Source organism: Mustelus asterias, unplaced genomic scaffold, assembly GCF_964213995.1.
Source record: "Mustelus asterias unplaced genomic scaffold, sMusAst1.hap1.1 HAP1_SCAFFOLD_801, whole genome shotgun sequence".
Classification (NCBI taxonomy): Eukaryota; Metazoa; Chordata; class Chondrichthyes; order Carcharhiniformes; family Triakidae; genus Mustelus; species Mustelus asterias.
The window spans coordinates 40,889-55,841 of NW_027590748.1; the positions used below are offsets into that span (position 1 = coordinate 40,889).

The following is a 14,953-nucleotide window of genomic DNA, read 5'->3' on the forward strand; positions in this document are numbered from 1 at the left end:
ACATTTCTAAATAATAAAACAATAAATAAAAGTTATGATTTACTGAGCCGGGTTTCTGCTCTTCGACCTGACTGTCCAGAAATCAGCTGGGATCATAATATTGTCAATAGGGGCATAGAGTACAAGAGCAAGGGGGCTGTGCTGAACCTGCAAAAGACATCAGTTAGATCTCAGTTCAGTGCGTCATACTTTAGGAAGGCTTAGAACACATTGGAGAGAGCGCTGAACATGTTTAAAAGATTGGCTACAGGGATGTGAAACTTCAGACACGAGAATCGATAGGAGAGGTTGTTCACCTTGGAAGGAAGAAAGCTGAGAGGACATTTGATAGAAATGTTCAAAATAGTGATGGTGCTGGAGAGAACAGGGAGCAAATCAAAATGTTGCTGCTCGGACAAGGATCAACAAGATTTAAAGTGATTTGCAAAAGATGCAAATACAGTGTGAATAAAGCTATTTTTTTTAAACACAGCGAGTGATTCAGGTTTTATGAGGCTGCAGTCAGAACCATGGAACAGAAACAGCATGGGCTGCTGTAACCTAAGGGAGGTTTCTTTTCACAACTGCACACTGAGGTTTAATACAAGACTGAACCTCCACTGCGACCCTGACTGATGTTACCAGTTATCACATGACTTATAAAAGGACACTGTCCCGATAAAACACACACCAACTATAATACATAACAGAGGCAGCGTGCAGGAAAATAATCCTGACAATAATTAGCCACAAACTGTCAGCTGTACCGAACACAAGAGAAACAAATTTCCTTCCAGCATCATACATAATCAGATGGTTTCTGTTGGGAGAGTGAAATATCCTTTTTTTAAATTTTGTAACGAGGCCTTTACACCTCTAATTATTTAAAATTTATCCCTATAATGCTTTTATTCACTCAAGGAACGTGATCATCGCTGGTTTTGCCAACATTTATTGCCGATGCCTATTTGCCCACGAGAATCTGCCTTCTTGAACCGCTGTAGTTTTATCAGAGAATTCAAAATTTATTACAGGTTCAGAAGGAGGCCAATCGGCCCATCATGTCTGCATCTGCTCTCAAATGAGCTTTATGACTTTGTGCCATTCTCCCGCGCTTTCTCTGTGACCATTGGACATTGTTTCCCTCTTGACTTCCTCAACTGAACATGTCTCTGTTTTATTTGGAACAAAGGAAATGGCTTCTCAGCAATGAAAATATCCGCTCTGAGACCAAACAGTTACCTCAATTCCTGACATTTGTGCAGAACGGGTCCCAGCCGCTGGAGCCCTTCACACGGAATGTAGCATTGCCCTAGATCGAGGTGTTTTATTGTATCACAGAGTCCAATGACATGAGACAGGACCGCACAGTCAATCGGGGTCAGTCGCAATCCGCGAAATGAAAGTTTTTCCACAGATCCCACTGTGTTCCGAGCCAGTGTTTTATTCTGAGTCTCAAACAGGTAGTGGAATGTGTTCAGGAGCTTCCTCTTCCCAGTTCCAGTCTGTGAGTCTCGAATCTGCCCTTCAACCTTCTCCTTCACCCAGTCAATCACTCGGCAGGTTGTTTGATGAAGAAACGGACCCAGAAACTCCTCCAGGGGTCGAGCTGACTGTGGGGAGGAGAGACCAGCAACAAAACGGAGAAATATCTCAAATCGCCCATCTTCCTCACTGTGGGCTTCACTGAGGAGTTTCCCGATCTCCCCGGGATCTGGAGTCAGGAATTGTGAGAGTGCAGCTGCAAACTCTTGGATGGTGAGGTGTGGGAATGTGTAAACCACACTCTGGGCAGATTCATCTTTCTCCAAAAGTTCCACCAGGAATCCAGACAGGAACTGGGAAGGTTCCAGCTTGTACTTGATCAAATCTCCATCTCTAAACACAATCTTCTTCTCGGAGACTCCTGTGTGGGCCATCTCACCAAGCTTCAGTAACACATCACGGAGGTTTTCAATCTCTCGGCCATGGTTTTTCAGAATGTTGTAAATATAGTAGGAATATAGTTGGGTGATGGTCTTGGGAACTTGCTGCCGTTTCCTGTCTCTTTGTGTAAAGAAGGGACCCAGTGACAGACCGAGGATCCAGCAGTAGGAAGGGTTGTAACACATGGTGTACAGGATCTCCTTCTCCTCCACGTGTTTGAAAACGGCTGCTGCCACCGTCTGATCTTCAAAAAACTTGTTGAAATATCCCTTCCGTTCATCACCAACAAATCCCAGGATTTCAGCCCAGACACTGATGTCAGCCTTTTCCAATAACTGTAATGCAGTGGGGCGGCTGGTCACTAGCACTGAACATCCTGGGAGCAGCTTGTGCTGTATTAAACTGTACACAATGTCAGACACTTCACACCAGCATTCGGGATCTGTGCACATGTACTGAGGTTCTGTATTTCTCCGATTGTCAGCAAAATCAATCCTGTCCTTGAATTCATCCAAACCATCGAATATAAACAGCAATCCTTTTGGGTTCTTCCAGAGCTCTCCCAGAATATTCCCAAAGTAGGGATACTGATCCAATATCAGATTCCTCAGGTTTATTCTACAGTTAATAGTGTTCAAATCCCGGAATTTAAAACTGAAAACAAATTGAAAGTGTGGGTATATTTTCCCAGTGGCCCAGTCATGAACAATCTTTTGTACCATTGTTGTTTTTCCAATTCCCGGCACTCCGCTCACTGCTGCTGAATTCCCAGATTTGGATTTTCTCTGGGAAAAGCTGCTCTGAAACAATTGATCAGTTCGGATTTTTTCCAGTTCTCTCCGGAGATGTTTCTCTCTCCATTCTTCATGGTCTCGGCCTCTTGCCAGCAGTTCATGTTCGACAAGTGTCCGATCTCGAACAGTAGAAATAACCGTGAGCTCAGCGTATCGATCAACCAGCTGGAAAATCTTAACCTTCTCCTTTATGAGGATAGTGTTCACTCTCAGTGTTTCAGTTTGTACCCGGAGTGTCTCCTTGTGTTTCTGCTGAACATCTTCAATTAGAACAGAGAGAAAATGTTTATTATTGTTATTGGCTTTAATAAGTAAATTCTCAAGACCACTTTGCTGAAAAGATAGATTTAATTCATTAAAAGTTAATGGAAATCTCATTTGAAAGTGAACAAAAGCCGAGAAAATTTTCATATCCTCACTTGATTCTAAATTTACTGAATGCAGATTTCTACGCAGGTAATATTTTCTCTCTAATGGTGAATACTATCCAAGCTGCCGTGTATTGTAGACAGTACAAACCCCCACGTAATCCTGATTGTACAACAATGGAGATTCCAGTCGTTCAACGTTTGAATCCTTCAGTGATGTTTCTGCAGCAGAGTTCTGGATATTGTGAGGAGTTGGGGCACAGATTGCTCAGCGGCTGAATGCGATCATAGCAGATTTTTACTGTTTTTACCTGTGGTTCTGTGCACACTCGGAGGGAGAAAACTGTATGCCACATGCGACCGTATGGAAATGCCCCTCCATCTCGGCACCCAGCCAGGTGGGCACAGCGCCCCAGGGCCCAGCCAGGTGGGCACAGCGCCCCAGGGCCCAGCCAGGTGGGCACAGCGCCCCAGGGCCCAGCCAGGTGGGCACAGCGCCCCAGGGCCCAGCCAGGTGGGCACAGCGCCCCAGGGCCCAGCCAGGTGGGCACAGCGCCCCAGGGCCCAGCCAGGTGGGCACAGCGCCCCAGGGCCCAGCCAGGTGGGCACAGCGCCCCAGGGCCCAGCCAGGTGGGCACAGCGCCCCAGGGCCCAGCCAGGTGGGCACAGCGCCCCAGGGCCCAGCCAGGTGGGCACAGCGCCCCAGGGCCCAGCCAGGTGGGCACAGCGCCCCAGGGCCCAGCCAGGTGGGCACAGCGCCCCAGGGCCCAGCCAGGTGGGCACAGCGCCCCAGGGCCCAGCCAGGTGGGCACAGCGCCCCAGGGCCCAGCCAGGTGGGCACAGCGCCCCAGGGCCCAGCCAGGTGGGCACAGCGCCCCAGGGCCCAGCCAGGTGGGCACAGCGCCCCAGGGCCCAGCCAGGTGGGCACAGCGCCCCAGGGCCCAGCCAGGTGGGCACAGCGCCCCAGGGCCCAGCCAGGTGGGCACAGCGCCCCAGGGCCCAGCCAGGTGGGCACAGCGCCCCAGGGCCCAGCCAGGTGGGCACAGCGCCCCAGGGCCCAGCCAGGTGGGCACAGCGCCCCAGGGCCCAGCCAGGTGGGCACAGCGCCCCAGGGCCCAGCCAGGTGGGCACAGCGCCCCAGGGCCCAGCCAGGTGGGCACAGCGCCCCAGGGCCCAGCCAGGTGGGCACAGCGCCCCAGGGCCCAGCCAGGTGGGCACAGCGCCCCAGGGCCCAGCCAGGTGGGCACAGCGCCCCAGGGCCCAGCCAGGTGGGCACAGCGCCCCAGGGCCCAGCCAGGTGGGCACAGCGCCCCAGGGCCCAGCCAGGTGGGCACAGCGCCCCAGGGCCCAGCCAGGTGGGCACAGCGCCCCAGGGCCCAGCCAGGTGGGCACAGCGCCCCAGGGCCCAGCCAGGTGGGCACAGCGCCCCAGGGCCCAGCCAGGTGGGCACAGCGCCCCAGGGCCCAGCCAGGTGGGCACAGCGCCCCAGGGCCCAGCCAGGTGGGCACAGCGCCCCAGGGCCCAGCCAGGTGGGCACAGCGCCCCAGGGCCCAGCCAGGTGGGCACAGCGCCCCAGGGCCCAGCCAGGTGGGCACAGCGCCCCAGGGCCCAGCCAGGTGGGCACAGCGCCTCAGGGCCCAGCCAGGTGGGCACAGCGCCTCAGGGCCCAGCCAGGTGGGCACAGCGCCTCAGGGCCCAGCCAGGTGGGCACAGCGCCTCAGGGCCCAGCCAGGTGGGCACAGCGCCTCAGGGCCCAGCCAGGTGGGCACAGCGCCTCAGGGCCCAGCCAGGTGGGCACAGCGCCTCAGGGCCCAGCCAGGTGGGCACAGCGCCTCAGGGCCCAGCCAGGTGGGCACAGCGCCTCAGGGCCCAGCCAGGTGGGCACAGCGCCTCAGGGCCCAGCCAGGTGGGCACAGCGCCTCAGGGCCCAGCCAGGTGGGCACAGCGCCTCAGGGCCCAGCCAGGTGGGCACAGCGCCTCAGGGCCCAGCCAGGTGGGCACAGCGCCTCAGGGCCCAGCCAGGTGGGCACAGCGCCTCAGGGCCCAGCCAGGTGGGCACAGCGCCTCAGGGCCCAGCCAGGTGGGCACAGCGCCTCAGGGCCCAGCCAGGTGGGCACAGCGCCTCAGGGCCCAGCCAGGTGGGCACAGCGCCTCAGGGCCCAGCCAGGTGGGCACAGCGCCTCAGGGCCCAGCCAGGTGGGCACAGCGCCTCAGGGCCCAGCCAGGTGGGCACAGCGCCTCAGGGCCCAGCCAGGTGGGCACAGCGCCTCAGGGCCCAGCCAGGTGGGCACAGCGCCTCAGGGCCCAGCCAGGTGGGCACAGCGCCTCAGGGCCCAGCCAGGTGGGCACAGCGCCTCAGGGCCCAGCCAGGTGGGCAGAGTGCATCCGGACCCTGCCAGGTGGGCAGAGTGCTTCACAGCGCCTCAGGACCCTGCCAGGTGGGTACAGCGCTTCAGGACCCTGCCAGGTGCATACAGCATGTGCAGATCCTGCCAAGTGTGTACAACGTATCGGGATCCTGCCTGGTGTCTACGGCATTTCAGTGTCTCAGGCTCTGGCCAGGTGTGCACAGGGTTTCTCAGTGATTCAGGATCCTGCCAGGTGAGTGCAGGGTTTCTCAGTGAATCAGGATCCTGCCAGGTGAGTGCAGGGTTTCTCAGTGAATCAGGATCCTGCCAGGTGAGTACAGGGTTTCTCAGTGAATCAGGATCCTGCCGGGTGAGTGCAGGGTTTCTCAGTGAATCAGGATCCTGCCAGGTGAGTACAGGGTTTCTCAGGGAATCAGGATCCTGCCAGGTGAGTACAGGGTTTCTCAGGGAATCAGGATCCTGCCAGGTGAGTACAGGGTTTCTCAGTGAATCAGGATCCTGCCGGGTGAGTACGGTGTTTCTCAGTGAATCAGGATCCTGCCGGGTGAGTACGGTGTTTCTCAGTGAATCAGGATCCTGCCGGGTGAGTACGGTGTTTCTCAGTGAATGAGGATCCTGCCAGGTGTGTACAGGGTTTCTCAGTGAATCAGGATCCTGCCAGGTGTGTACAGGGTTTCTCAGTGAATCAGGATCCTGCCAGGTGAGTGCAGGGTTTCTCAATGAATCAGGATCCTGCCAGGTGAGTACAGGGTTTCTCAGTGAATCAGGATCCTGCCAGGTGAGTGCAGGGTTTCTCAGTGAATCAGGATCCTGCCAGGTGAGTACAGGGTTTCTCAGTGAATCAGGATCCTGCCAGGTGAGTGCAGGGTTTCGCAGTGAATCAGGATCCTGCCGGGTGAGTACAGGGTTTCTCAGTGAATCAGGATCCTGCCAGGTGAGTACAGGGTTTCTCAGTGAATCAGGATCCTGCCAGGTGAGTACAGGGTTTCTCAGTGAATCAGGATCCTGCCAGGTGAGTACAGGGTTTCTCAGTGAATCAGGATCCTGCCAGGTGAGTACAGGGTTTCTCAGTGAATCAGGATCCTGCCAGGTGAGTGCAGGGTTTCTCAGTGAATCAGGATCCTGCCAGGTGAGTGCAGGGTTTCTCAGTGAATCAGGATCCTGCCGGGTGAGTACGGTGTTTCTCAGTGAATCAGGATCCTGCCAGGTGTGTGCAGGGTTTCTCAGTGAATCAGGATCCTGCCAGGTGAGTACGGTGTTTCTCAGTGAATCAGGATCCTGCCGGGTGAGTACAGGGTTTCTCAGTGAATCAGGATCCTGCCAGGTGAGTACAGGGTTTCTCAGTGAATCAGGATCCTGCCAGGTGAGTACAGGGTTTCTCAGTGAATCAGGATCCTGCCAGGTGAGTACGGTGTTTCTCAGTGAATCAGGATCCTGCCAGGTGAGTACAGGGTTTCTCAGTGAATCAGGATCCTGCCAGGTGAGTGCAGGGTTTCTCAGTGAATCAGGATCCTGCCTGGTGTGTACAGGCTTTCTCAGTGAATCAGGATCCTGCCAGGTGAGTGCAGGGTTTCTCAGTGAATCAGGATCCTGCCAGGTGAGTACAGGTATTCTCAGTGAATCAGGATCCTGCCAGGTATGTGCAGGGTTTCTCAGTGAATCAGGATCCTGCCAGGTGAGTACAGGGTTTCTCAGTGAATCAGGATCCTGCCTGGTGTGTACAGGCTTTCTCAGTGAATCAGGATCCTGCCAGGTGAGTACAGGGTTTCTCAGTGAATCAGGATCCTGCCAGGTGAGTGCAGGGTTTCTCAGTGAATCAGGATCCTGCCAGGTATGTGCAGGGTTTCTCAGTGAATCAGGATCCTGCCAGGTGTGTACAGGGTTTCTCAGTGAATCAGGATCCTGCCAGGTGAGTACAGGGTTTCTCAGTGAATCAGGATCCTGCCTGGTGTGTACAAGGTTTCTCAGTGAATCAGGATCCTGCCAGGTGAGTACAGGGTTTCTCCGTGAATCAGGATCCTGCCAGGTGAGTGCAGGGTTTCTCAGTGAATCAGGATCCTGCCAGGTATGTGCAGGGTTTCTCAGTGAATCAGGATCCTGCCAGGTGAGTACAGGGTTTCTCAGTGAATCAGGATCCTGCCAGGTGAGTACAGGGTTTCTCAGTGAATCAGGATCCTGCCAGGTGAGTACAGGGTTTCTCAGTGAATCAGGATCCTGCCAGGTGAGTACAGGGTTTCTCAGTGAATCAGGATCCTGCCAGGTGAGTGCAGGGTTTCTCAGTGAATCAGGATCCTGCCAGGTGAGTGCAGGGTTTCTCAGTGAATCAGGATCCTGCCGGGTGAGTACGGTGTTTCTCAGTGAATCAGGATCCTGCCAGGTGTGTGCAGGGTTTCTCAGTGAATCAGGATCCTGCCAGGTGAGTACGGTGTTTCTCAGTGAATCAGGATCCTGCCGGGTGAGTACAGGGTTTCTCAGTGAATCAGGATCCTGCCAGGTGAGTACAGGGTTTCTCAGTGAATCATGATCCTGCCAGGTGTGTACAGGGTTTCTCAGTGAATCAGGATCCTGCCAGGTGTGTACAGGGTTTCTCAGTGAATCAGGATCCTGCCAGGTGAGTACAGGGTTTCTCAGTGAATCAGGATCCAGCCAGGTGAGTACAGGGTTTCTCAGTGAATCAGGATCCTGCCAGGTGAGTACGGTGTTTCTCAGTGAATCAGGATCCTGCCAGGTGAGTACAGGGTTTCTCAGTGAATCAGGAATCTGCCAGGTGAGTACAGGGTTTCTCAGTGAATCAGGATCCTGCCAGGTGAGTACAGGGTTTCTCAGTGAATCAGGATCCTGCCAGGTGAGTACAGGGTTTCTCAGTGAATCAGGATCCTGCCAGGTGTGTACAGGGTTTCTCAGTGAATCAGGATCCTGCCTGGTGTGTACAGGGTTTCTCAGTGAATCAGGATCCTGCCAGGTGAGTGCAGGGTTTCTCAGTGAATCAGGATCCTGCCAGGTGTGTACAGGGTTTCTCAGTGAATCAGGATCCTGCCAGGTGAGTGCAGGGTTTCTCAGTGAATCAGGATCCTGCCAGGTGAGTACAGGGTTTCTCAGTGAATCAGGATCCTGCCAGGTGAGTGCAGGGTTTCTCAGTGAATCAGGATCCTGCCAGGTGAGTGCAGGGTTTCTCAGTGAATCAGGATCCTGCCGGGTGAGTACGGTGTTTCTCAGTGAATCAGGATCCTGCCAGGTGTGTGCAGGGTTTCTCAGTGAATCAGGATCCTGCCAGGTATGTGCAGGGTTTCTCAGTGAATCAGGATCCTGCCAGGTGTGTACAGGGTTTCTCAGTGAATCAGGATCCTGCCAGGTGAGTACAGGGTTTCTCAGTAAATCAGGATCCTGCCTGGTGTGTACAGGGTTTCTCAGTGAATCAGGATTCTGCCAGGTGAGTACTGGGTTTCTCAGTGAATCAGGATCCTGCCAGGTGAGTGCAGGGTTTCTCAGTGAATCAGGATCCTGCCAGGTGAGTGCAGGGTTTCTCAGTGAATCAGGATCCTGCCAAGTGTGTACAGGGTTTCTCAGTGAATCGGGATCCTGCCAGGTGTGTACAGGGTTTCTCAGTGAATCAGGATCCTGCCAGGTGAGTACAGGGTTTCTCAGTGAATCAGGATCCTGCCGGGTGAGTACGGTGTTTCTCAGTGAATCAGGATCCTGCCAGGTGAGTACAGGGTTTCTCAGTGAATCAGGATCCAGCCAGGTGAGTACAGGGTTTCTCAGTGAATCAGGATCCTGCCAGGTGAGTACGGTGTTTCTCAGTGAATCCGGATCCTGCCAGGTGAGTACAGGGTTTCTCAGTGAATCAGGATCCTGCCAGGTGTGTGCAGGGTTTCTCAGTGAATCAGGATCCTGCCGGGTGAGTACAGCGTTTCTCAGTGAATCAGGATCCTGCCAGGTGAGTACAGGGTTTCTCAGTGAATCAGGATCCTGCCAGGTGAGTACGGTGTTTCTCAGTGAATCAGGATCCTGCCAGGTGAGTACAGGGTTTCTCAGTGAATCAGGATCCTGCCAGGTGAGTACAGGGTTTCTCAGTGAATCAGGATCCTGCCAGGTGAGTGCAGGGTTTCTCAGTGAATCAGGATCCTGCCTGGTGTGTACAGGCTTTCTCAGGTGAATCAGGATCCTGCCAGGTGAGTACAGGGTTTCTCAGTGAATCAGGATCCTGCCAGGTGAGTGCAGGGTTTCTCAGTGAATCAGGATCCTGCCAGGTATGTGCAGGGTTTCTCAGTGAATCAGGATCCTGCCAGGTGAGTACAGGGTTTCTCAGTGAATCAGGATCCTGCCTGGTGTGTACAGGCTCTCAGTGAATCAGGATCCTGCCAGGTGAGTACAGGGTTTCTCAGTGAATCAGGATCCTGCCAGGTGAGTGCAGGGTTTCTCAGTGAATCAGGATCCTGCCAGGTATGTGCAGGGTTTCTCAGTGAATCAGGATCCTGCCAGGTGTGTACAGGGTTTCTCAGTGAATCAGGATCCTGCCAGGTGAGTACAGGGTTTCTCAGTGAATCAGGATCCTGCCTGGTGTGTACAGGGTTTCTCAGTGAATCAGGATCCTGCCAGGTGAGTACAGGGTTTCTCAGTGAATCAGGATCCTGCCAGGTGAGTGCAGGGTTTCTCAGTGAATCAGGATCCTGCCAGGTGAGTGCAGGGTTTCTCAGTGAATCAGGATCCTGCCAAGTGTGTACAGGGTTTCTCAGTGAATCGGGATCCTGCCAGGTGTGTACAGGGTTTCTCAGTGAATCAGGATCCTGCCAGGTGAGTACAGGGTTTCTCAGTGAATCAGGATCCTGCCGGGTGAGTACGGTGTTTCTCAGTGAATCAGGATCCTGCCAGGTGAGTACAGGGTTTCTCAGTGAATCAGGATCCTGCCAGGTGAGTACGGTGTTTCTCAGTGAATCAGGATCCTGCCAGGTGTGTGCAGGGTTTCTCAGTGAATCAGGATCCTGCCGGGTGAGTACAGCGTTTCTCAGTGAATCAGGATCCTGCCAGGTGAGTACAGGGTTTCTCAGTGAATCAGGATCCTGCCAGGTGAGTACGGTGTTTCTCAGTGAATCAGGATCCTGCCAGGTGAGTACAGGGTTTCTCAGTGAATCAGGATCCTGCCAGGTGAGTGCAGGGTTTCTCAGTGAATCAGGATCCTGCCGGGTGAGTACAGGGTTTCTCAGTGAATCATGATCCTGCCAGGTGTGTACAGGGTTTCTCAGTGAATCAGGATCCTGCCAGGTGAGTACAGGGTTTCTCAGTGAATCAGGATCCTGCCAGGTGTGTACAGGGTTTCTCAGTGAATCAGGATCCTGCCTGGTGTGTACAGGGTTTCTCAGTGAATCAGGATCCTGCCAGGTGAGTGCAGGGTTTCTCAGTGAATCAGGATCCTGCCAGGTGTGTACAGGGTTTCTCAGTGAATCAGGATCCTGCCAGGTGAGTACGGTGTTTCTCAGTGAATCAGGATCCCGCCAGGTGAGTACAGGGTTTCTCAGTGAATCAGGAATCTGCCAGGTGAGTACAGGGTTTCTCAGTGAATCAGGATCCTGTCAGGTGAGTACAGGGTTTCTCAGTGAATCAGGATCCTGCCTGGTGTGTACAGGGTTTCTCAGTGAATCAGGATCCTGCCAGGTGAGTGCAGGGTTTCTCAGTGAATCAGGATCCTGCCAGGTGTGTACAGGGTTTCTCAGTGAATCAGGATCCTGCCAGGTGAGTACAGGGTTTCTCAGTGAATCAGGATCCTGCCAGGTGAGTACAGGGTTTCTCAGTGAATCAGGATCCTGCCAGGTGTGTACAGGGTTTCTCAGTGAATCAGGATCCTGCCAGGTGAGTACAGGGTTTCTCAGTGAAATCAGGATCCTGCCAGGTGAGTACAGTGTTTAAAACTGTATCAGGGTCCCGCCATGTACGGGGTTTTGTGAATTTAAGGAAGTGAAGCAATATCCCTATAATTACAAGAAATGTCAGAAGTCACCTGGATTGAATCTTACATCGATGCTGAATTTACAAGAATTGATGATTTCCAAACAAGTTTTAGTCCTGCTTCTCGACCCTATGAATTTCTGTATCTCTAATTCTGATAACCTCGAGGCAAAGATGTATTTTCAAATACCCAGCTTCTCACAAGTCAAATGAATTGTCTGAAATCCCCATTTCCTCCCTTACCTTTCAGGTGGCTGGGTATTTCTGATAATTCTTCTCCAACTTTCATATAATTAATTGGATCAGAACCTGTTGAAAAGAATTAACTTCCATTAAATCAGGTCTGTGTAATATTGTAGTAAAGTTTGCAGTGTTTGGGTCTGAAACTGAATTCAGTGTGATTTTACCATACCAAGTTCCTGTATTTCTCTCAGTATTGTGCCCAATTTCCGTAAGCTGTGGTGCATTTTCACAAAGGATTCCCACATCATCCTTCGAGCCCGAGATCCTTTCTCCATAACCAGATTGAGGAGAAGTTTGGCACTGCCCGCCCTGTTTCCGTTCTGCACGAGCTCACTGACTTTCTGTGAAGAATAATAATGAATATATTGATGAGAGGCGTGAACGATAAACACTGGGAAAGGGAAGGAAAGGACTTGCTCAGGGATGGGATTTCCTAGTTGTTTTGAGGAAGGAAGCAGCGACTTCTTTAGGTGAAATGTCATTCTGAAAAGTGATGAATATTCTCCACACATCTTGATTCCATCATTCCTTCAAATGAATGTGAATAAACTAAATTTAATAGCTGGAATACTGCTCTCAGTTTGGCACACAAGTGATCCCGTGCTGCAGCTGTCTCAGGAATTACCACAGATGAATCAAAACATTGTTGATTTATCAATCACGAAAATCAACCAACGATAACAATTCAATCATTTTCACATCATTAACTGAAATATCTGAAACCATTATTTTGCATGTTTACAGTGAGTGTGAAATGTCACTAACCATGTTCACAAAGTTTTAACATTCATCACCAGTTTACATTCAGAGTTTACAACCCACAAAAAGAGGAGAAATCGGACCATGAACCCAATACAAAGCAGGGTGCACAGAAATGTCTTCAGGAGGTGAGGAAAGTCGAGAGGCAGAAGGGACAGTAAGACATCGGAAGTCTCAGCCTCGAGTAGTGGTCTGAATGAGGTAGTGCACATAGAAGGGTGCACGAACCGCAAAGGGAAGCTTGAAACAGCTGTCAAAATGTTTTTTTTAAATTTTTCTATTCTGCAAAGGTTTTCTGAAAAAGTAGCTCAGGCCAATTGTGATGGTATTGCATTAAAGTTAACAAATGATTCAAATAAGGGAAAGAATACACTTAACTGTTAAACATCCCCTGAAGACCTTTGCTTGAATAAACTCAGAGCAAAATCCTCTTTTGGTGACAACAGTCCTTATAGATGTGATCCATAACATTCCAGTAACTTTATCACACAACGCCCTGTGGCTTTAGGGTGTTCTTCAGCAGTTTAAAGAAAAAGGCTACAGAGTAGATGTGCTCAAGATGCTGATGTTTCCCTGGGGAGGAGTGCCATCCAAACCAAGAGCACATGGTCAGAGTTTCACTCAGTTACGGATTATTTCGGACCCTCCATTATAGGAAAATAAAAACAATTAGAAAACTGTCCTGAGAATATATCCGGATGTTACTGGAGGTGAATGGTTTGATGTTATAACAGAGATTTGAGAATTTAGGACTTGTTACAATAGAGTTGTGAAGATTAAATGGCAAATCGATTGTGGCCGTACGCTGAAGTACATGTTTACGGATTGTTTCCAACATTCAGCCAGAGGTCACACATTTACAGTCTTATGGGTCAGACTGGATATTGTTTTAGTGTAAAATGGTTAAAATATGTTGTTGTGATGTAGAAGTTAATTTTATTTTGTTGATATATTGGATAATAAATTAATAGCAAAAGAGCGCAAGAAGCAGGACTGGTCCAACTGGATGGGATATTAACTAACAGATAGTAAGCGTAAGGTTCGGGTTAGAATAAGTGATTGCTGGAGAGGAAAGTAAACGCAGGATCCACCTTGGAATGGTTGTTTATTTCTGTACTCATTATTTCTCTCATTTTCACAATTTGAGAACCATGTGACAGGATTATGGGACCTTAGAAGAGGTCGGAATCTCTGTGGTGGGGCCCCCAGATGGGCATCCCATTACACCAATGAAATACCCATGTGAAGCTTCCTTCCTGCCCCACTGGAACTTTACAATAGTTGGGCAATGCCTGTGTGCGGCAACTTTCAGCTAAACTTTGGCTGCTAGGAGAGGGCATCCTTTATGAATGCTCCTTGATTCATGGATGGACCCTGGCAGCAATGACTAGCGCTTCCAGCTATGATCAGCGATGGAAGGTGAACCCACTAATTGCTGGGACCTGCCTGTCACGCCCTGGCATGGCTGAACAAAAGGCAATCTTGCCTTGAAGGGAAGCTCAGCATGAAGGTGCCATCTCCTTTTTCCTGCAGTCACAGCAGAGATCAATTCCAACACTGACATTACTGAGCCTGTCGTGCAAATGATCCATTGATTAAGCTATTAGCTCTGGGAAGCGAATCTCAGTTGGATACAAGTCCCAGCAGTGACTTCTTAATTGACTGCTGTTAATAAAATGATGCCCAGGGCCATATGGTCTACCCAATCAGGGTTGGCTCATGTTTTGACCCCGAGCAGCGAGACATTGTACGCTTTTGGAAATTTAATTCCAACATCTCATAAGCAAGTGGCCAATTGTGCAAGAAGATCCTTCGTGAGACTGAATGATAGTCAGTTTTGATCATGCCAAAGTAAGTTATCGAGATTTATTTCAGATAACAACATATCAGAGATTTGACCAGCGAATTTTCAGGATGTTTGGGGGAAGGAAGTTTCTATGGCTGGGATTTTACAGGCTATTTGGAGATGGGCTGCCAGGCGGGAAGGTGGCAAAATGGCAGACGAAGGCATTTGATGGCATTCCAGATGGTGGCCTCAAAATCGATTCTCGGGGAAGGCCTCTTTTTTGGACACTATTTGGTGCACAGATGGGCCTATCCTTTGGGGCAATAGATATGCCAAGGCATCGGTGCTGCCTGCCCTCAAAGAAACCCGGTCTTTCTGGGGTCTGGTCTCTCTCTGGCCCCCAGACCTAACTTGTCTGAATTTCAGGGCTCATGGCCATTGATCTGCACTCACCCTCCAGATGCTGCTTATGGCGTTGCTGCTGAGGTACCGGCTGTCTGACTGGGCTGACAGGTTTGGGTAGAAGCTGCCACCTTTAATAAGGACAGCAGCTTCCTGGATCCCCACCACCTGCTGAAGCAAGGTTCCTGTCAGTGAGATCATGTCACTTACAAAATAATTCTGGCCTTTTTATGGCTCCAAAGGTTCTAAAACACTGGGGTTTGTCTTATTCCAAACATGGGACTGCTGTAGACCTACCGATTGGTATGATTAGTCAACAATTCAATTTTCAGTACATCATGCAAACGACAACATGTAGGAAGATGCAGTAGACAGACTGAGGTA

At 51.2% G+C, this 14,953-nt stretch overlaps 1 protein-coding gene across 8 annotated transcripts in view; it reads right to left on the minus strand.

Moving 5' to 3' along the window:
• LOC144487453 (NACHT, LRR and PYD domains-containing protein 3-like) overlaps positions 1-14,953 on the minus strand; it is a 94,097-nt gene that overhangs the window by 34,487 nt on the left and 44,657 nt on the right. For all 8 annotated transcript variants that reach the window (XM_078205539.1, XM_078205536.1, XM_078205535.1 and 5 more), the window contains 3 exons: positions 11,792-11,963; positions 11,623-11,688; positions 1,222-2,959 (listed from right to left, as the gene is read on the minus strand). In XM_078205539.1, coding sequence (XP_078061665.1) covers positions 1,222-2,959; positions 11,623-11,688; positions 11,792-11,963 — 1,976 coding nt within the window. The remainder of the gene's footprint in view (positions 1-1,221; positions 2,960-11,622; positions 11,689-11,791; positions 11,964-14,953) is intronic.